Source organism: Apodemus sylvaticus, chromosome 6, assembly GCF_947179515.1.
Source record: "Apodemus sylvaticus chromosome 6, mApoSyl1.1, whole genome shotgun sequence".
Taxonomy (NCBI): Eukaryota; Metazoa; Chordata; class Mammalia; order Rodentia; family Muridae; genus Apodemus; species Apodemus sylvaticus.
In genome coordinates this window covers 55,904,442-55,928,833 of record NC_067477.1, presented here as the reverse complement: position 1 = coordinate 55,928,833, position 24,392 = coordinate 55,904,442, and the positions used below count along the sequence as shown (strand labels likewise).

Here is a 24,392-nt window from a genome sequence, read left to right as displayed (position 1 = left end):
GTATTGGTTTGATTCCTCCTTTTTAGGTGTAAGGATGATTATAATACTCTACCACTAAACACTCACTCTTATCCTTTTCATGTGACATCTTTAGGAATAGGACATCAAGGTGAGAAAAGTAATATACATTTTGTATCAGCAGAACCCAAGAGAAGACACAACAATGATGTAGGTGGTTAATAAAATTGTCATGAAGAAAATATTTGCAAAACTGAGCCGGGTATGGAGGCACACATTGGTACGGATAGTACTTGTTGAGGCTAAGGACAAGGGGAAGATACCATTTCAAATCCAAGCTGGGCCGATTGTGTGCAAACAAAACAACCAACAAACATCATGAATTATTTACTTTTTATAAAAGACACAGAAATTATAAAAACTTAATAGTTCTTTTATTGTTAAACATACTTAAAATCATTTATATGTTGTATTACTAATAGTTATGGCAAAATTGTTATAACATAATTATTACGTGTTGCTCAACAAGTGATTATGTGTTCTTATTCTCCTTTTCAGTTAGCAATTTCTTCAGTTATAATTCTGAAGATTACTATTGACAAATAAAACAGTAAAGCTACTTAGAGTCTCTGAAACCAAAAAAAGGCAACATAAATTTTTTGGAGGAGAACTAGTATATAACTAATTATGATGAGATGCCAAGATTTAGGTCAATATCAGCAAAGATTTAAAACTCTTCTGAGTGTAAAATAAAATCAATGAGAGGACAGAACAAATGAAGACCATCTGCAGTTGAACATATACACAGCTAGCTATTTTATCTTTTAAATTGTGTGCTATATGAGAAAGTATTCTCTTTTTTTTGTTCGTTTGTTTTTTTTGTTTTGTTTTTGTTTTTGTTTTTGTTTTTGTTTTTTTGGATTTGGTTTTTTGGAGATAGGGTTTCTCTGTATAGCCCTGGCTGTCCTGGAACTCACTCTGTACACCAGGCTGGCCTCGATCTCAGAAATCCTCCTGCCTCTGCCTCCCAAAGTGTTGGGATTACAGGTATGCACCACCACCGCCTGACACGAGAAAGTATTCTTATATTACTTAAAATATTTGTTTGATAAAGATATTTTAGCCTTCATTCTCTATCCTGGGACCAAATTATTTCAGTGTTATAGTTTGAAACCTGTATAATTGCATATTTCCAATTCATAGAATGTTGATTGTGGGTTTTTTTTTTTCATAATTCTCTGGAGTTCAGGGTTTTTCTCTAATCAAGGAGGAAATTAGTTAGTTTCTAAGGAGATCTGCCTGAAGCAAATTCTGCCACGATAAGGAAAACCTGGGGCATAAAGCCACATCTTTGGATATAGTTATACCTAAAGTATTCAAGCCATAACAAGTATTAAAAGTCACATTAGGAGGCTAAACATCCTTCTCAGTGATAGCCATAGAATATGTGATCTGCAATGAACAAAGTGTACATACTGTATTAGTGGTTACTAATTGGACAAAGTAAGGTGTGTGCTTATGATATACCCATCTGTGCATAAAGCACACTTTGATAAGGTTCTAATACTTCTTTTCTATTAATATTCTTTCAGTATGTTATAAATATTAATTCCCTGTTGGGAATTTCACAAAGGTTTTTCACTATTTTACAAGCTCTCTCTTCACTTGTTTCTTTCTTTCTTTCGGTGTTTAGGAGACTCTAAAATTGGTGTTGTTCTATTTATAAATTATTTTATGAAAAAATGCCAATTTGATATAGATCTACTAAGTATCTACTGTGTACTAGGATTTGTTCTGGGCTTTGGAAAGTGTCATAACATATCAATCATGAATACCGTCCTCCTGAAATGTGCTGTTAGATAAAGCTGATTAGAGATGTTAGTATATACGGGGCAGTGTCCATAAAGTTTTACTAATGCAATCGTATTACTTTTATAAAAAGGGCAGGAAAAACTAAACATCAGGAATTTTATCAAACTGAAATATTTCTGAATAGCAAATAGAAAACCACCAGGAGGAAAATATAATTCATAGAAAGGAAGAAAATATTTGTACTCCATATGCAACTGGTAGTTAATCTCTAAAATATATAGCAATCTCATGTTATTTATGCATATATCCCAGTAAGCCAGTTTTAAAAATGGCTAACAACTTGAATAGACTTCTTTAAGGACATACTGAAGGCTAATAGGTATAGGCAAAATATTTTAATTGTTACCAATAACTAGAGAATAAAAATAAATATATTATAACATTACCAATACATTTCAGGATACTAATTAGTTTTTAATACATACTGGTATGGTGATATTTTGGAAAAATAAGGTTTCACATTGTGAATGGGGCAAAATAGAGTTGTCAGAATCAGCATGGATGATCAAAATCAATAAAATATATTTATTTTTCAGATTACCTTGATATGCTTTTTAGGACTTTGAATAGTACCAAACAAAATTAAATCAAGACTCAGAGATATAAGGACTCATATTTACTACACCATGATAGCCAAAAAATCAGGGGAAGAAATAAATTATATAGTAATTAATATATGGATATAGTAAATGTATCATCTGCATATGACATTATCATTCAAAATGAAAATTCCTGTAATATGTGAAAACATGGATGAACTTTGAGGACATTTTTTGTAAGAAAAATAACAGTTACCACACACTATATAATACTCCTCATTAACAGTATCTAACACATTCAATCAAATTCAGACTCACGATGAAGATCAGTATTTGCCAGGGTTTGAGAAAGAATGAAGTGGAGCATTACTAATCATGGGCGTGAAAGTATTAACCAAGCAAAAGTAATAACCTCTGAAGATATGTGGTATAACAATATACCTATAGTCATCAGTAGTGTGTGTGTGTGTGTGTGTGTGCATAAATGTAAGAGTATATTTAATCTTTATTTTTTGTCTACCAAATTAAGTGAAACAAATTTACAAGTGGTATCAAAAAAAATGATAAAAAAGAAAGCCCCAGGCCTGGAGAGATGGCTCAGAGGTTAAGAGCGCTGAGTGCTCTTACAGAGGTCCTGAGTTCAATTCCCAGCAACCACATGGTAGCTTACAACCATCTGTAATGGGATCTGATGCCCTCTTCTGGTGTTTCTAAAGATAGTTATAGTGTGCTCATATAGATAAAAATAAAGGTTTAAAAAAAAAAACAAAAACAAAAAACAAAAAGAGAACTGAAGATAAGGCTGTAATTCCAAGGACTGTATATAGGTAGAGTCATTTCAGTGGATTGGATTACAAAGGCCCAAAGTTGTGCTTTTCCCTGAAGAAGGTTGCATCTTGAAACTATGGCCCTCTGTACTCCATGTTACTAAAGTATCAAGTTGACTTCCTGTGAAAACTGTTGTCTGATTCTGGTACTATAGATCTAGTTCAAATGAGACTATTCCAACACTTAAGTAGCTCTATTTCTTATCTTGGGGCTTCAGACAGAATATTTACATATATTGTCCTTTATTTTAGGACAGTGCTGCTGTGCGATAAGGAAGGTGCTTAGTTTTCAAATACAAATTATAGAACAAAATTTAAGATGTGCAAAATGGAATGTTTCTTAAGGTAACAATAAAGAGCAATAAAACTACATCATTACTATTTTCTAATGAAAGATAAAACAGTGAATCACTTCTTAATTTACTTCCTCTCTTCACAGAAATGCATGGACATTATATTCTGTCAGTACTTCATTTCCCAAAGTTACTAGAAATAAAGCTTCACATGCTAGTTCCAGCACATTTAATATTATTTTTAGTCAGACTGCATTTCTTATTCTTATTAGATTAATGAACTACTGAAATATATTTGCAGAGAAAATATTTACCATTATTTTAATACATAAAAATTTAAGTTTTAATACATACATTTATATATACATACATATATACTTATATACATACATATTAATCCAAAGTTGATTTCCAGTGTGTTGATTTGGTAATTTGGATTTAATTCAAAAGTGACTTGTTGACCTATTTTCTCCTGAATTATATTATAAATTTCTTATATAATAGGACAATCAGATAGCACTAGTCTCCAATTTGAAAGTTTTTGCTTTGTATGCAAAGATCTTAAGTCTAATGGATCACTGGGCAGTTCTGCCCATACTTCTTGACACATTTCTTCTAAATTTTGTTGTTGCTATTATTACTATGATAAATAAAAGCAAAATACTACCTTGAATGTTTTCTGTTCATTGCTTTTTCCCATGGATCACACTATCAATATGGTTTAGCAGCAAAGCAAATGCACAAAGTTGAAGGAATTGATAAAAATCACGACCTTATAGGGAATGGGCAGAATTCACAAAAGCTCTTTCAAACACATGCTTTCTCAGTTAGAGTTGATTGAGCCTTTATATGAGCCAGCACTGAGGATGGGTGTGGTGCACAGCTGCATTCCCAGCACTCAGGAGGCAGAAGTTGGGGAACTATGACAAATGTGAGTGACAGTTAAGAATGTTGAAATGTAAATAAAGAATATATTGAATAAAAGAAATAGAGGAAAAAAAGAATGTCTACATAGTAAATGGCAGGTTTCAAACCAGTCAGAACTAAACAATGAGACCATGTCTCAACCACAGAAACAAAGACAAAGACAAATGAAAACAAACAAAAACACCAAAAAGGAAGAAAGAAAACAACAAAACAGACACATTCACATGGAGAGATCTAGGTGGTAGATTACCTCTCACTGTGAGACTCTACTGTTTTGCTTTGCTCTGAACTAGAAGACTTTAGAACACCTGGGACTTTCAGAGTCCAAGAGAACAGGCAATAGGACCAGCTATCTGCAACAACCACAGGCTGTTTATCCGAGTCAGTAATTTACAAAATCCCAAACCCCTCAGGAAACTAGAAGTTGCCAGACAAGTTTTAAATCAACTGCTTGTTTAAAAATAGACAATCCAGCATTTCAGAAAAAATTTCTAATTTTGCCTAGAAGCATTCAGGTTTCCAACAGCCAGAAAAAAAAAAAAAAAAAACAAACAACAAGAAAGAAAGAAAAAAAACCTCATATAATTTGAGATATGGAAAGAGGATAATTAAACTGGGACTTACTTGTTTTTTTGTTTTTTTTCCTCTGTAAGTTTTTAATGTTAAATTTTGAAATAGGTAGCATATTAAATTAAAAATAGTTACCTTGAAAACATATAAGTGACCATTTTAGAAGTCTTTAACAAAACGGACTCTTTGATGATATTTCAAAATATCCATATGATTTTGAGAGAACATTCTGATGGATTGTTTCCATCTCTGTACACATCATGTTATTGCCTTTCATTGGCCAATTTGCCCTTGTACTTTCTTTGCCATTTATTATTATGCTTTTAATTATTGTGTCTTTTAGGAAAGTTACTAGCTGGTAAGATATGTTTTATATAAGAATTTACAGTCTCAAAATAAATGTGAATACCAGGGATGTAAAAAATTTATTGGGAGGACAATAAAATACACAGGTAGATGGAGAACCCGGCAACTTGCAAACTTTCTGTTACTATGGCAATAGAATTTTGGAAAATCTGGGTCATCTTGTTGCTGTGGAAACTCTCAGGAAGAGTAAAGTTGAAACCTTGTAATGACCATTACATTTTCTCCCCAATTGACGGTGAAGCCATCATCTATGTTTTCCTATATCTGAAGTTGCATTAGTGAGACTGAGGTACATTCCAGTTTGATTACCTTAGGAAACGAGAGAGCACTTAGATAGAGCATCTAGTGTGTATTGACAACCTTGTGTGATTCCTCTATTTGCTTGATGAACTCTCTTTTTGTATTTTATTAAAAATAGCTCCTTTTCTCACGTAATATATCTCGATTACGGTTTCCCCTTCTGCTATGCCTAGTGTGTTCCCACTTCATCTCCCACTTTTTGTTTCTCTTAAGAACACCAACAGGCTTCCATGGGATAATAATAGAATAAAATATATAAGACAAAACAACACATAATACATCAGCGTAGGACAAAGACTAACCAGAAAAAGGGCCAAGAAAAGGCCCAAGATCCAGTGGAGGCTTGATGATCCAGGGTAGAAGAATGCTAGGGCACTGAGGCAGGAGTGGGTGGGCAGGTGGGGTAACATTCTCATAGAGGGAGGGGGTAGGGGAGAGGGGAGAGGGGGCCTGTGGAGGGCTGGGAAGGGGGATAGCATTTGAAATGTAAATCAATAAAATAACCATTAAAAAAAGATTAAAAACAAGAAACAAAAAAGAAAAGGCACAAGAAACAGATATAGTTGGAGAGACGCAGTCATTTGCACATTAAGGAATCACATAAAACTACTGAATTTGGGGTTGGAAAACATGGCTCAGTGGTTAAGAGCACTGGCTGTTTTCCAGAGGTCCTGAGTTCAATTCCCAGCCACCACATGGTCGATCACAACCATCTGTAATGGGATCCGATGCCCTTTTCTGGTGTGTCTGAAGACAACTACAGTGCACTACTCATATACATAAAATAAATAAATAAATAAACCTTTAAAAAATACTGAATTTATAGTCATAATATATATTATATGTAAAGGACCTGTATAGTAAAAAGGAGAGAAAGCATTTAAAAGATAGTAATAGTAACAATAATAATGATAAACAAAAAATTTTAAAAACCTGATACAAAATTATGAGACAGAACATTTAAAGATTATTTTGAGTTTGTTTTCTGTTGGATACACAAATGTAACTTTTTATATTAAAGAATTCAGTCTCAAAAATTATATGCATTTAAGTATTAATTTCTGTAGATTTCTTTGGGCAATAGTATTTTCATGTAAGAGTGCAATTCATTGATAATGACCGTAAAGCATGATCATGAGCCTTTTTTCAGACTAGCCATTAGTGAACAAACAAATAATCCCAGCAAATTTTGAGATTTTTCTATATCATCTTAGCTTGATTGATGATTTCAGGCATATTTTCTTCTGCTATTTAGATTATAAATCCTATTGCAAAAATTATTTACTGAGTATTTTCTATGTATCAAATACTTTTACATTTTATATATCTAGACTGTATTACCTAAAAGAACATATTGTGAATATTTTTGCATTTGTGAATAAGAAGCTTAAAAACAGCGAAACCAGTCCCAGACTAAGACGGATGCAGATACTTATAGCCAGCCATTGGACTGAGCACAGGGACCCCTATGGATGAGTTAGGGGAAGGACTAAAGAAGCTTTCCCATAGAAAAAACAACAATATCAATTATCAAGACCCCTCAGAACTCCTGGGCACTAAGCCACCAAACAAAGACTGTATATGGTCTGGTCAATGGCTCTGCTATAAGTAGCAAGAGGACTGCCCTGTCTGGCCTCAGTGGGAGGGGGTGCACTTGGTCCTGTGGAGGCTTGATGCCCCAGAGAAGGGGAATGCAAGAGGGGTGAGGTGGGAGTAAGTGGGTGTGCAGACTCTTAAAGGGGAAGAGAGGGGTGGTGGGTTGTGGGGCTCTTGCAGGGAGTGTGGGAAGGGGGATAACATTTGAAATGTAAATAAAATAATAAAACAGTAGCCAATTAATGTCCTTAAGGTTACAGAACTAGAATTTGCATTAAAACACTTACAGAAAAGCTGTCTGGACAATACCCCACCCCATGGGGGCCCTGTTGAGAGAGACGGAGACTTATATTTTAGCCTTTAATGACTTAGTCATTACACAATTCATATTGCAATGAAACTCTTTTTAATCCTTCTGCTTCAGCAACTCAAACACGAAGTTTGCAGGTGTAAAACATGATGGCTGATCAGGAAACAAAACTTATTGTCAACACCAGTCTAACAACAGTTCCCATTAAATATTGGCATCTGTACTGGTAAACCCTGTTGTTCCAGGTAACATCAATTCCTCATTTCTGATATCATAAAGGTTTTAATATTCAAAGGTTAAAAAACAAACATCAAAAGTTTCCCCAGTATTTTATATATTAAATTAAAAAATATTAAAAAATATAACCCAAAAACTGCACAATTTACTGACATATAACAGCACTATTAGCATCTTGACCTTGCCTTTAAAACATAATGATCATGATAGTAAAAAATAGTGGCTGTCTTTCTTAGGATTCAGCCTTCTTCTTTTACCTATAGTTACTTTCTTCCAATTTTCCCAAAACAAACTATATAGGGCAATAAAAAGTCATGCTAGAGTTATATTTTGTAACGGACTAATAGAAATAAAATAAAATGTAGCTAATGTTTAATAAGTGTGGCACTAAGAATGAATATATTTTATTTATTGGATATTTTCTTTATTTACATTTCAAATGTTACCTCCTCTCCTGCCCTGCCCCCCAAACTCCCTATCCCATCCCCCCTTTCCCTGTTTCTATGAAGACACTCCCCATCCACCTACTCCCCCCTACCTGCCCTTGAATTCCCCTACCCTGGGACTTCTAGACTTTATTGGACCAAGGACCTCTCCTCTCATATGCAGCTGGAGCCATGGGTCACTCCATGTATACTCCTTGGTTGGTGGTTTAGTCCCTGGGAGCTCTGGGGCATCTGGTTGGTTGATATTGTTCTTCACACGAATAAGAAAATATACAGGTCTTTCATTCCATGTGGCCCAGAGTAAAGTCATGTGAGCACCTAACATGGCTACTCAGGAAATAGCTGTTACTAGAAGCCAACTGTCAAGAGAGGACTTTGTTCCTGCAATTTGTAGCCTCTAGAATCATGACAATATATATTTCTGTTGTTTGTGCCTCCCAGTGTGTGGCACCATGCTAATGAAGCCCATGTCGGCTGGTACAGGAGAACACCCTCCTTTCTGTTCTAGGTATGTCTCATAAAACCAGTCTTTCTAATACAAATGCTGGTTGATAAGATAGAAAACCTAGATTCTAGTCAGCAATAATTATTACTTAGATACTGTGATGGCCAGGTGAATTCAGTAACGTAGAAAAGAAAGTAAGAAATAAATAACCTTGGCTAAGGAAAGTGGCTAAGGTTATTTTTTACATATAAGAGCAAAATTCCCAATAGTTCTTCCTCTTGAACTTAAATTGGCACCTCTGATAATGTGGATATTATATAAAGAAGTATTTATATATTTTATTTCATAACTTTAGCTTTTAACAACTAAAATCGTATTTTATTTCTTATTACACATCGGTTTCATTCCTCTAAACATAGGAGACCACCATGGAAAGATCAGATCACACAAAGCTTTATATTCCCTTTCATAGCTGATTGTGGCTGAACTTTAAGTTACACTACATAAAATGATGGCAGATCTTAAGTACAAGAGATGTTTTTCTTAAAACCTTTGTTTCTGTAAAAATTGATGGACAGGTTGAAGAATATGAGAGGGAGAGAGGCAGAGATGGAAAGAGGTGGGTAAGGAGGTACAAGGAAGGAGTTGAGGAAGGAGGAGAAGGAGGAAGAAGAAACAGATGAGAAAGAGATAGAGGAGGTGTGAGCTCAATGCCTGTTTATGCAGTACCACTTTTGTGATGCATTACTCTCTGGATGTAATCCATATCTAAGGAAGGCATCTTAATTAGGTGATTTTTTTATAAATGCTAAGGCTGTGTAGACTAAATCAAGTGATCTATATAATTAAGTAAAATTAGCCCCACCTGCCTTGTTTCTTTATAGTCTTCATCATTACCACTTAGGCAGGTACAAAACATGTTTTTCATCCTAATATAGGTAGCTACTTAATTCTTATTTGCCATTGAAATCATGAGGCATCAACATATAAGTGCTTGAAATACATTAAAATAAATGAAAAATTTATAATTTCTATGTAGCCTTAGCTAGTAGATACATATTTTAAATAATTTGTACTTTGCTAACATAATTATGATCCTTTTAAAATACACATATTTATTGAGAATATAAATTTACAAATCTAAGGGGACTTATTTTAATCAGCTGTGATAAATAGAACTACATCAGAAGTTTAACTGGAAAGAACTAATATAATTTTTCTTCAAGACGAGACATTACCCATCAAAGTCTGAAATAGGTCACAAATTACTTGGTTATTGTGAGTGACAGGAAACAAATACGTTGCCTTATTATTTTTATATAAAATGTTATAAATGAGTATAATAGGGTTAACACAATCTGGCTAATGCATTGTATAATGTAGTACAATGTAATATATACAGTGATGCTACTGTGACAAGACACATTTTAATAGTGTCATCATTAAGGATCTAAGATTATTGAACACTTTTCTTAGCTTGATATAGAATTGAACTGCAATGATAATTCATTCTGGGAAAGCCAAGACAACCTACTGTTGTTTAATCTGTAGATGATTCTGCCATTTCAGAGAATTCATAGATGCTGCACTAGCAACACCATTTCCTTAACAAAACTCATATATCAGAATGGAGTGAGCTTATTAAATCATTCTGAATTCAAAGATATTATCTCGATATCCAAAGCAATCATTTAAACTTTTTTCAGTGTCTGTATTCCTAGGTTTCACATCAAAATCCTGCTTCTGTAGGTATAAAATGGACCCAGCAATTTGGTCAAGGTGAAATGGCTTTCTTTAAAGAACTTTGAAGAACTGTTACCATTCATAGTATTTCTATGTTTTCTTGCTGTGTGCCTTAGGCATTTTGTAAACAGGCCTTCAGATTGATGCTACTTAATAACTTTAAATAACTACGGAGATTTTCATTGCAAATTATTCTATGTAAATTACACTTATCTATTGTTTGTCCTCTTTTGGAGTTATAATCTCCAAAATTCAATTTTTCAGACATATTTTTTTACAAAGAACATTAACCAAAATTATTGCAACATTCACAATATAATTTTCATTTTTCTCTAGTGTACATATTTTCCACAAAGTGTTGCAAAACAGAGGTTTAATATTTTGTGTGTGCCACAACAGTTTCTAGTAGAACACCTGAAAACACATTGGTGATGTCCGTTGAGATTTGCACTTCTCTTTCATGTCATAAACTGGGCTTAGAGACACCTATTATTTTACACACCTGCTTGCATAAAGATGGTCGGCACTGATTTTACTCCTGATGCACTTTGGGAATTACTATGTCTTCATCTATATGAAATGCACAAACCCTTCCAACATTGAGCAAAACCACACAGGAAAGACGGACGGCAAAGCAAGCCTGGATTGACTGCACCGAAGGTGAGGTAAGTGAGGTATCTGACTGAAGCTGTTGGAAGACTTAAACAAGTACCATAATCTCAGTTGTCTTCCACAGATTCAATACTAATTTCATAATAAATGCCAATAAGAGATTCTTTACCAATGCATGATTTATAACGATGGAAAACATTTGTTTTCTGCTTAATCATATACATTAATGTGGGGACCAACAGAATAGAACATAATGTTGAAAATTTCAACAGAATGTTTGTAGGAAAGCACAACTGTGCCTTCTGTAAAAAATGTAGCCATGACTCTTCTCATTAAAAGTCATCGTTGTAACGAAGGAGCCAGCTTCTTTAATAGGCTTTAGGAAATCTGCCAGTTATTCTAATATTGCTAATGAAATAAGATGTCTTTATTTATATCTAGTAAAACCCTCTGCTTTTGGCTAAAATTCCCTTTCATTAGCTCCAAAACAAAACTAAAGTGCTGGTCACTTATCAGTTTAAAATAATCCTTCAGGTTTGAAAGTCAATCAGTCCGTCTTCCCCAACACACACAACACGCAACAGTAAAAACTATAGATCACCACAATATCAAATGCTAAGTTTTATTTTTGAAGTTTTGGTCATTAATCAGTTTTAGTTTTCATTGATTTGCTTCAGTCTCAGATTAAGCTAAAGGAATATATTTTAATCAATATGAACTGATTTACTATATGCCAAACCATATAAAAAGACAAGATAAAAACAAACACATCAAAATGAAGCCTTAATGAACTTCTGCCTTAATAGTTATAGTGATAAAATAAGCAGAGTGCACTTTAAGAGTTAATAAAGAACTGTTCAAATGTAAGAAATGTAAGGACAAAGGTAAGTAGTGCACTTACTACCTTGTTCTTTTTCACTCAACTGTACTATCTTTACCTATTCACTAGGAAGTAGTTCCTTTTTATTTTGTTTTTTTTCCTCCATGGAGCACTGACTTCAAACACAGACACACACACACACACACACACACACACACACACACACACACACACTATTGATGGAGGATATGGTTTATCCTCACTTACCACCCATGCCACCAGCGCTCTTATGATGAGACAAAACTTAGATAGAGAAAATTGGACAGAAGTCAATATTTGCGGTGCAACAACTCTGTCCTAAAACAAGTGGAAGAAAAGAACAGGCCCCAGCAAAGCTAGCCTTGGTTTTTATATGTGCAGTGCACACATGCATGCACACTCTCCCAGTCTCTTGCCTACACAGACATAAATAAATAAATATCTTTTAAAAATATGAAATCTAGGTTAAGGAGAGTGAGAATCACTAAAATTTACATCATTCAAAATACCATAGTAATAGCAATACCTTGTATGCTAGTTTGAGAAATTAAAAATTAAATTTAAATAAATATATACAAAGTTAGAATAATTTACAATATATTTCATGACAAGAATATGTTACAGTTAGAAATATATTATATTCTTTTATAATAGACTCTTTTCTTTCTTCAAAAAAATGCCAATTAGTCATTAACGTATGTTTTATGACCATTAGGCTTTTATATTTCTTTTTATTTCTGAAGCATATATTCTATAAAGTGTTTTACATCCTCATTAATTAAGCTGCCTTTTCCCTTACACATTATTTTTACATTTGCTTCTACAGACTTTCACCAGGTGCTTAATGCCATACTTACTACAGTAGGGCCATTGCCTTAAATACCTACACATACAAATTGACTCAAGTAGGAGCTCAAGAAATTTTTGCAGAATAAATGAATGAATAAATGAACAAATAAATGACAAAAAGACATTTAAAGTTTAGAAACTTGGAACAAATATAAAAGTAGAAATATACTTTGAAAAATATTTCTTTAAAATCTTAACTCTAATATTCTCACTAAATTCTCTGGTTAGAATTTGCTGAGTAGTTCTTTGCTAGGAAAGAAATAATGTGTTTTCTAAATGCTTTAGACATATTGACACATTAATTCTTTCTTGTACAAAAGTACCATCTTGGTAAAAAACTATTTGAACTTACTCATTACAATTTTTATTTGAGAAATAGCATTGTAAAAGAGTCTTACTTTGCTTTGCAACCATAAGGCATTTTCAGCAAATTAGATGACAAATTTCTATATAAAGAATATGAATCTCTTTAAACAATATATAGGGTAATTTGTGAAAATTTATGACTATAATATTTTAAAACACTAGAATTCTCTGCATTTCACACATAACATGCATTCTCTTTCAGTTATTTTTCCTCTTACTGCTTTGTTACAAGCTTTAGAAATATGCCAAACATTTCTTGGATAAAAGATGACATCCTTCTGTATCTGTAGCTATCAACTGGCCTGTAAGAAGGCTAAAAAGTATTCTATAAACAGTTGTGGAAAACATATACATAAAATATAGTGATAGGTCCATACCGGTTTTATTGGAAAGTCTAAAAGACACCATCTTGTCTGGAATATTACACACGTTCCTCACTGAAGCAATGCAACTGTAGTTAGCATAATCCTGAGGTCGGAGATTCTTTAGCTTTAAGATCTTTGTTTCCCCCTGAAATTGGAGAATAGGTCATTAGTGCAGGTCACTACTAACCAGAATGAATGAACTGACATATAGCATTGTAATGGATTAAATCATATTATTAAAAGAATGTGTCCTAAATGTGAAAAAGAAACATCGCAGTTAAGCATAATACTGGAATATGCTTAGAGGTAAAAACTAACAGACAACAATGAAAATTCATAATGTTTTCTTTGCAAACTTGCTTCCTAGGGGAGGAAAGCCTACTTCTGGCAGTAGTTATGCAAATTATTATGTAAAGCTCTGAATAGTACACTTAATAATAGAGGTTATTTAACAATCACCACAGTCTAATGCAGGCTTCAACAGGAAACACTATTGTAAAACAGACTTCTGAAGACGACCCAACACATGAAACACTGGTTTTACAGCAAATTAGAGAAGATCTAATGATAGACCATTATACTGATATACATAAATATTTGGTATAGTGGAACAATGCCAGATAACAGACTGAACTCTAACTAGAGTAAGTTTCGAGATGTCTCTTCATTGTTATTGCCCTGGCTGTTTTAACACAGAAGCTCAGAGTTAGCTCTTCAGTCCGAATGTGGAGCAATGCAGACAATTCTAACTCAGAAGTGGTCATTAAACCCTACACATTCCAGCTGAGCAGGGCTGACTGTAGAGGCATTGGATGAAACTGCTGCAAGAGTGAAGACAACCAAGAAGCAAGGTTCAGAGTGGCAATAACCCACCTGCTCAACCCAGGCTAGAGTTCTTGGAAGCCCTTTGACCCTTGAAAAACCTTCCCTGCCCCTCCTCAAACTAGTTCCTCTCATAAGGAATCTATTTTTCATAACTAAATATCTCCCAATGGTGTCCTATCTGGGAGAACTTTTACAGTATTATTTTCCTAATTCATATATTTAGTTGAGAAGGTCAAGGCGTTTCCTTTTTCCTTTTCTTTGCTTAAATAACATCATTTAATATTTTCTTGATTTTTTTATTGGTTATTTTGTCTATTTACATTTCAAATGTTATCTCTCTTCCAAGTTTCCTCTCCAAGAATCCCCTATCCCACTCCCTCCCCCTGACTCCACGAGGGTGCTCCCCCACCCACATGCCCACTCCTGCCCCACTGCCCTAGCATTCCCCTACACTGGGGTATCAAGCCTTCACAGGACCAAGGAGCTCTAGCGGGGGTCTGGTTGATCATAAAAAAATCACCATACATCCAATATGCACATATGAACTGATGTGCTGTGGGGCTTAATGCAGAAAGGCTGGTATCCAGACACAGCTGTATCCACTTGATACAGAATTCCCAACAGTGAGTGTGGCATCATTCTAACAAGCCTTCCATTCATGACAAATTTCAGTGTTAACATATTAACATATATGACCTTTTCCTCAGTCTAAGTAAAATTCTATTTTATGATTGATAATTGTGAAATAATCGCTACAATTAAGCTTAAGAAGACTCCTATCACCTCACATAAATGCCACATTTTCACTTTTCTAAAAATGTGAAACTTGATCAGTCTCCCTACTAAATCATGTGGATTGTTTTCTGCCTTGTTTTAGGAAAGACTTTGCATTGCATTTTTTTTAATATTTTTATTTTCTATATTCTTTGTTTACATTCCAAATGATTTCCCCTTTCCCGGATCCCCCCTCCCCATATGCCCCATAAACCTTCTCTCCATCCATTCTCCAATCACCTCCCTCCTTGCATTGCATTTTTAAAGAACAAAGATTCTGTGAAAACACAGGAAATCAATATGGTTTTATAATGCAGGTAACCATGATCACTTGTGAAAGAGCTATCACGTATCAAACATAAAATGCCTTGAAAAATGTGTTTAGTTATCCAGAAAATAAAAAACCTTTGTACTTGAATAGTTGACCCATTTTTTTAAAATTGCATTTATTTCGTGTGTGTATGAGTGTTGCATATGCACGTGTGCTTATGCGTGAGCATGTGTGTGAGTGTGTGTGTCTGTACATTTATTGGCAATTACATGTGTGGCTGTGTGTATATGTAGGTCATAGAAGAACTTGCAGGAAATATGGTTCTCTCTTTGCACCACGTAAAGTCTGGGGCTCAAACTCATATGATCAGACTTGGCAGCAAATACCTTTACCTGCTCAGTCACCTCACCAGCCCTTAGCTCCTTTCCCTCAGATATTTACTGCTTATGATGTCTTTTTTTTTTAACTCCTGAAAACAGGTATCAGCTGGGCTTCTAGTCCCACTTTGACTCCTCACTTTGTCCAGGTTCCATAGTTGTGCTTCTGAATTTCTACTAAAAGCTTTGTTTTTCTCCCAAATTCACTATTTCAGAGACCCTACTCAGCTCTGGGTAGATACTTTTCTCCCACGGTCTAAAATTTTGCTTCAACTAGTGCTTTGGATATTTCACTCACATTGAAGTTTAACATATCTGCAAATGAACTTGGCATGAATTCCTCTAAAGCAGAAGTTCTCTATCTGTGGGTTGCAACGCCCTGCAGACCATTGGAAAACACAGATATTTACATCATGATTCATAAAAGTAGTACATTTACAGCTATGAAATTGCAATAAAGATAATTTTATGGTTGGGGTCACTATAATATAAGGAACTGTAACAAAGGATCTCAGCATTAAGATGGTTGAAACCCATCCAAATATGTATCACATGTACAGATTCTCTTCTAACTAGCTCTTTCATTTGCACTTAAACATGTTCCATCCTAAATTATCCTTCTTAGTTTATTTTTAATTGTAATCATGTAACCATACAATCAGTTGACAATGTATGTGGCAGATTAAGAGGCTATGTGGAGGTAAATGAACAACATTTTAACCATTTTCTTTGAATTACTGATGTATAATTGATGTATTTAAGGTATCCAGTGCTTTGTTTTCATTGACCTTTATACTATGAGATAAGAAACCAACCAAGCTAAAATGATTGTTCAATGTTTTGAATCTCTTAGATCTATTGCCAATAATATAACATGCATCCATCCATCCTCCATCCATACATGCATGTCTGTCTGTCTATCTATCTATCTATCTATCTATCTATCTATCTATCTATCTATCATATCTTTCTGTTGATATATGTATGTATGTACATAAGTATGTATGCATCTATCTATCTGTCTGTCTGTTTGTCTGTCTTTCTAGTCTACGAATGTATGAGGAGCTATGTCAAGCTTGCCTAAGCAATCATCATGATCAAAGTTTCCCTATGGGTATGTGCCATTATACCTGCAGATAATGTTTTTAAATATGAAATCATATTATTCTATCTCCATGTTAAATCATATGGTTAATTTAATGTTGCTTTAATAAGTAAGCAAATATTATCTTTGTTTCATCTCATTTCATACCCTAAAAACATCCACTGCCCCTTCTCTGTGGCTTATTACCTCAGAGTTATCAGTTCAAAGGCTTCTATGTGCTTGGTCTGTGGATCACTTGATTGGGTTTTCCCTTCTGCAACATTGCTTCATTATCTCCATGCTGACACTGTACCATTGTGTGATGACATTTTGGTGACTTTACCCCACCCACCCATTTGAAAACTATATCAGATGCTATACTTCATAAACTTGCTTGTGCATGACTTCTTGACCCCACATTTTCTATCTTCCTTATCTTCAGCTCAAGTGACTCTTCCTTTTAGAATCCTGTCACAATAGACCGAGCTAGTGTTAGGGTTAAAATGTTATTTTAAGACTTAGAAAAATTTTGCTACTCTGAAATAATTGTGATTCTATCATAAAGGATGGCCCAGTTATTACTATGGTGGGAAGATCTATATTTCAGTTAGCTTTTTTTTTAATTCAATATATTCTTTATTTTCATTTCTTTTTAAAATATTTTTATTTTCTATATTCTTTGTTTATATTCCAAATGATTTCCCCTTTCCCGGATCCCCCCTCCCCATATGTCCCATAAACCTTCTTCTCTCCATCCCTTCTCCAATCACCTCCCTCCTTTTTCTCTGTCCTTATATTCCCTTCCAATGCTAGATCAATCCTTTCCGAGCACGATGGGCACATTACAAATCAGAGAAGTGATTCTTATCTGATTTCTCTATGGTTTAACCGCCAGTGATTGGCAGGCTGATCTAGAAGAGCCTAGATGATGATGACTTTCTATAGCTGCAAATCAAGATCCCAAAGGGAGTGAAACTAGAGAGTCCACAGAAAAATAATTCCTTAAGTTAATTTGCAAGGATAACCTATAGCCTTGTGAAGAGAAGAGGGGCTGGTAAATCATGTTAATTTGTTGGATGAATAAAAGTAACTACAGGCTGAACTCTGAAATGTTTTTACCTCAGGCATTTAATTCACTATATTCATTAAGGGATAAAAACAATTTTACGGTTTATAAAGTAAATTTATTTGCCTCTGTGTGTGATTGTATGTGTGTGTAAGAGAGTGCATATAAGCACGTGTGTGCACTTGTTCTGCACACATGCACAGTTGCAAATGTCATCTATATAAATATAATATTCTGTGATATTAAGATTATTTTAAATTTACTTTAAATTTCACAATTTAAAAATAGAATTTTGATTTAATTATCATCTAATTATATACTTAGCTTAACTAACTTTATTGTAACTAATTACATAATTGATATAAATATGTACAGTCTGACAATTAGTTGATGTAATTAAAAAACATAAGATGATGTCATGATCAATTTTGCAAACACTATAGAAAATGGTAATTAAATAAATATGCAACTTATAAAGTTTACATTTACATTTTTTGGCCATCACATAGAAATTTCATAATTTAGTTTTAAAAGTATCTTGCACTTGTCAATAAATATAATCCATTTGAAACTGTTTTATAAAATAGAAAAGAAGATTATTATATAATAGCCTGTGGCTTTTCCCATGTTGACATTTTCTAATAAAAAAATCTATAACTGCCAATGGTATATTCAGTTTTCAAAATAGGCTAGACCTTTAAAATATTTATTTCCAATATATATTATTATCCTGAGCTAGTGGAAAAATCATACAATCTCCAATTTATATTAACTTATACCCCAATTTACTATAAATATATAGCATGTGTGCCTTTCCCTTTCAGAAGTAAGTGAATAAAGATGTGAAAAGATAGTTATTCCTCTTAAACTTATCATGTGGATGAAGTTCCATTTCAGCTTCAAAAACAATGCCAATTTTATTATGGATATAAGTGCAAGAAACTATAAATATAAATAATATTTTGTTGCTCAAGAGGATTGTGAAATAAATATTCAGTTCAAATTGATGTTGTTATTTGCCTGTATGTATAGGCACAAAAGATAGAACCATCTCATCACCTTCGATATTATTTTTATTAGAAATATGATTAATAGCATTATTAGAGAAAATCTAATATTTTTCACAGAAGTTTAATTTGCTAACATTAAAAGTACAAGGGGTATAGTACCTTTTATCTTATTCCTTATCTAGCATTGTCCCAGTCTGCACACACATTTTCACAGTGAACCTTCCCCACATTGACAAATTAGTCTAGTGTATCTCAGGCATGGAAAATCATTACAGAATCACATTGCTTGATTATTAACTTTGATACCACTGTTTGTCTTCTGTATGTTCCCATAACATTTTTTACCTTTTATTTTAGTTTTTATTTTCACCCCACAATTCTTTTTTCCATTAACCACTTCCTTATGCATCAATAATGTTAGGAAGACTGGAGACTTGCCTCAACCTTTATATTTTTTTGGCAAAGCTCTTTCCATAGCCTGTACATGCCAGATTACAGTTACCTTTTTGAAGTTCAAAACATAAGAATCCTAAATTATAGAGCTAAAGACTTCCACAGTGGTTTGTCTGCATCCTCCACCATAGATGTTCATTGGGTTTAACAGTCATTGTTACAATACTAGAAAATGGGACTTTCATAGAGCCTTACTGAAATGTCTGTGTCCTCATACATAAATCAATTCCTTTATTTTAGAAGTAGGTATATCAATCATAGGATTGACTTTGTCATAAAACTGTGCTTTTTTTGTGTTTCTTCACTGTGTTACAATGGACCTAGAATGAACTTTCTAGTATCAAGGATTGTGAATAAATATTTTTAAAATAAAGAACTCAGATGGTCATTACAGTAGCAGAGCATGGACTAAGACATGTTCTACTATAAGTATTGCCAATATTGAAAGATTGTTATTCATAAAGTATCTCTTGGCACACAATGGAAAATGTATGAACAAACTAATGCAAGATATACATATATGTGCATATCTATAATTGTTATATATATGTATATAAATGATCACTAAAAGCAATAGAATATGAAATAAAAATGTCATCACACATACAAGGAATATGACATTTGATCATATTTTAAGACTATAACATAATTAATTTTAAATCTAAAGCAACATTTATAGGTGGAAGAATAATTGGTGTTCTTAGCTCCATCACAAAGATCTGTAAAATTAGTTTAGAGTATGTGATATTTTTAACCTTCCAGTGAAGAGAAAAAGAGTTTGATCAATTTGTGAATTATGTGACAAAGCTTCTCATATTCAAATAAACAAGCTTAATCAATTTTGTTGCTTTCTTTTTCAAGGTGATGGCAAAATCGCAGTACTGTCAACCACTGTTGACAATTACCAGCTATAAATGAGGCCATTGGTGGTGGTTAAGTAGACTTGTATGTAAAAATGTTCTCCTTATCACTGTTTTCTCTATTATTAACATGTGTTTGAAGGTTAGAATTAGACCCAAATGTCTCAATCTATTGTAATTTTCATCAGTTAACACAATTTCAAAGAAACAGACTAGTCTGTAACTCTTCATTTGTAAAATTACATAAAATGTCATAGGCTACAGGATCAATCCTATATAATATCTAGATTCAAGCGGTTTCAAAATGGTTGCCCACAGTGCACACAGAGACATGGAGTATGTGTGCACACTCCATCTCTGCAGGACTTATCAGTTCTTAATTCATTCTCTAAGTTAAAATCACACATTCTTTTTGCCCCATTGTTTTCAGCAGTTGTTTACATTTGAGATGCCTGTGAAATAGCAGAATAAATATGATCCAGTCAATAAAGAAACCATGAGTTTCAATTAGAATACATAACTTCAGTCCAACTCATAATGTAGCATTTCTTTATAAAATGCTTTTTAGAACATATTATGACCAAATTTTATGTACATATATGTATATGTGTTCACATATGTATATAATCCAAATGAAGTTCTGATATTTAGAGGTGATATTATTCTCCCTCTCTAAGACCTATAGACTAAGAAAAATCTCAGCACAAAACAAGAGAAGCTGCCTATGTCTCTTGTTCAGAGGATTCCAAGAGATACTCCAAACAATGTAGATATTTCTGTAGTCCATGATTTCCTCCCTAAATTGAATGGAAGTCCCTACTACTAAAGTTACAATGTAGTTTGGATACAGGGCTACAACGAATCCAGCTGGATCTAATTGGAAAGCTTCCCCCATATGATTAGTTTTCATAGTATATGAAAATGCTACACAATATGCTAAGGGAGAAAGGTAACCTCTATTCCTATACAGCTGTGATGCCTATAAATGAAAACAATGACCAGCAAAGCCAGATATACACAAATGTATAATAGTGGCATTCATAACTTGGAGGTTACCAACAGCTCTCTAATTAGATTTCAAGATTCTTACCAGGAGGGAAACGCATGCCTGGTACCGTGAGATAGTGAGGTCATTGATCTTACAGAACTTACTAATGCCACTTAATTACACCATTATAAACCATTATAATTACTAACTTCATTATATATATATTGTGTGTGTGTGTGTGTGCATCAAAGAAGATTAACTTTGCAACAGATAGAAATCATCATAGAAATTAGCAACTAGTCAAAATGCATTTGAACATGGATCTCCAGGCCCAGTTGGTACATCTATAGCTCAATCTATACATCTATAGCTCAATCCTTACAGCTAAGGCTTGGGGTACATTATGGAAGATGGGTGGGAAGAGCCATTAAATCAAGAAGTCAACTATGAAATGTGTCTTCCAGAAATAAAAGGAAAACCACTCCCAAGATTTAACAACATGGGTGCCTAAACAAAACCCAAAGACAACAGTAATAGACATGCTAATGTAGAAGTGGAAAAATATCATTGACCCTAACCTTAGACTAAATCTACAGGCAATTTCTGACTACTGAGATAGGGAGAATAGTCTTCCACCGTGGTAAAATCCCTAACTAGTGATCCAATATCAACTGGTCAACCCTGAAAATATCTGTGTATTTAGCAACACTAAATGGACATATCAAATTACATTTGTGGACATATATTTTTGCATCTATCTATCTATCTATCTAACATCTAACTATCTTTCTATCTTTCTATCTATCTAATTATGGTGATTACAAGAAGAGGCATAATAATTAAATATATCATTGCAAGTTGGAATATAACAATTATTCTTTTTTATATTTTTATTTTCTATATTCTTTGTTTACATTCCAAATGATTTCCCCTTTCCCAGATTCCCCCTCCTCATATGTCCCATAAACCTTCTTCTCTTCACCCATTCTCCAATCACCTCTCTCCTTTTTCTCTGTCCTGATACTCCCCTCCAACGCTAGATCAATCCTTTCCAGGATCAGGACCCTCTCCATACTTCTTCATGGGAGTCATTTGTTATGCTATTTGTGCCTTGGGTATTCAGAGCTTCTGGGCTAATTAATATCCACTTATCAGAGATTGCATTCCATGTGTATTCTTTTGTGATTGGGTTGCCTCACTTAGGATGATATTTTCTTTTAAAAATGTTTTCAATCAAACTTGTCATTGAAGTGTGAAGTCATGCTTTTTAAAAGAAACTGGGTAAATGTGTGCATAAAGAAATACGTCAGGGTACATTTTTTTTCAGGAATCAGCATTTCAAATTTATCACATATAAAGAAGTTGTCTTTTACATCTAAGTGTGCTGGCTTTTCAACCAAACATATATTGTTTTATAAAAGAGTACATTTGGAGAAAATGTCTTTTCAAATAGCTATAGTATTGAATGTTGCCAGAGTTAAGAAATTATCACCGTCAGCTGGGTAGGAATACTGTTTTCAATCTCTTACCTGGGTAAAGAAGGGCTCATAAATCTCCACTCCTTTGTCAGATCCTTGTAGCAACACTTCTTGGCCACGTCTCCAGCTATAGCGCACAGGGGGATTAGAATTGGCCACACATCTGAGGAACACTGTTCTTTCATAGTAAAATTGTTCTTTAGCTTCACCTATACTTTGATGAACAGTTACTACTGGATCATCCAAGTCTAGAAGAAATAAAAAATAGGCAAGTGAAAACATTACAGAGCATACAACTTCTAAAGTATTGCTCACTTAGGCAGCACCTGGTTAATGATGCAGTGGCTGTAAGTATGTCAGTAAGCTTACAAAACTCATTAACAAAAATAAATTTTTCCAACTTATAAAAATTGATAAAAGACTTCATGAAAGTGAACAAAATCCAAATGGTCAGCGCTGACAACACACATAAAAGAAACATTATATGGACTTAGTAGGTTATTTCTAGGACACACACATACACACACACATATGTATGTATGTGTATGTATGTATGTATGTATGTACATACACACATGCATTCAACAACAATTAATGAGAAAATTGGCCATGAATATGAAGGAGAGTAGGGAAGTTATATGGGAAAGTTTGAAAGGAAGAAATAATAGGGAGAAATGTAATTAACTTACATTCTCAATTTTTTAAAAAGTTAAAAATAAATTCAAAGCAATGAAACTAAAGTCAAACACAGAATTTAGTATCATAGATCCCAAATAACTTTCCTTTTCTTCAGTTATATCTGATAACAAATTTATATACAATTAAACAATTTACATTTGTAAATTATTATAACCTTCATAGTAACAAAATATGACATTGAACTGCGTGAAAATTTCTCTTCATCTTAGATTTTATATCATTGTAGCAAATTTGAAATGTGCTAACAGGAAGCACCATTAAAAGGCATTAAGTTCTCTTCTGTTGAGTATTGGCTTATGTGTACCATTATTAATATACATTCAAAGGCACAGGCTTTAGAGAAAGGTCAACTCATTTAAAGTTTGGAGTTTCATGTATACTCAGAAGCCAAGGCACCAGGTAAATGAAGATGGATGGAGTCACTGAGTGGCAGAAACACTATAATAAACATAGCTACTCCTATCAGATTTGGCTGAGAGATTATAGTTTGCTCACACTTCATGTAGTATACCCTTGTAAATTTTCCTTAAGAAAAGAAAAATACGTAACAAACACATCTCTGCCTTACAGCATGACAAGCTCAAACATAAAGCTAACATAAACTCTCAGGAATGATGCGAGCACTTGTTGTTAATTACTATCAAAACCCACTAAATGTTCCTTCTGCTATATAACTTTAAAAGATGATTTTATTTTAATGATCTTCCTTATCAGTAAAATGGTTCTATATTATCCAGGCTGTTCTTAGATTAATTAATGAGATAGCTTATAAAACCATGGGTACACAGTAAAGAGTCAACACAGTTTAGCCTTTAGTATTAATATAGAATTGTCACTATTAGGGTCTCTTCATAATAACTTCATAATAACTCCCACTGAGTCTATGGTTTTTCTTGTCTTTATCTCATGACCCTCTATGCACTCAGCTCTCATCATAAGTAAGTACAAATGGGGCATCTGGTCATGTGTTCTGGCTATCAAAGCCTTCAGATGACAAGCACTTTTAAGTCAAGGCCTGGAGAAAAGC

The 24,392-nt window shown here is 33.8% G+C and overlaps 1 protein-coding gene across 1 annotated transcript in view; it reads right to left on the bottom strand.

Annotated features, from left to right (window-relative positions):
* Positions 1-24,392, bottom strand: part of Mdga2 (MAM domain containing glycosylphosphatidylinositol anchor 2) — a 788,307-nt gene that overhangs the window by 219,804 nt on the left and 544,111 nt on the right. The window contains exons 4-5 of the mRNA XM_052185765.1: positions 22,718-22,914; positions 13,493-13,625 (exon numbers count right to left, since the gene is read on the bottom strand). Coding sequence (XP_052041725.1) covers positions 13,493-13,625; positions 22,718-22,914 — 330 coding nt within the window. The remainder of the gene's footprint in view (positions 1-13,492; positions 13,626-22,717; positions 22,915-24,392) is intronic.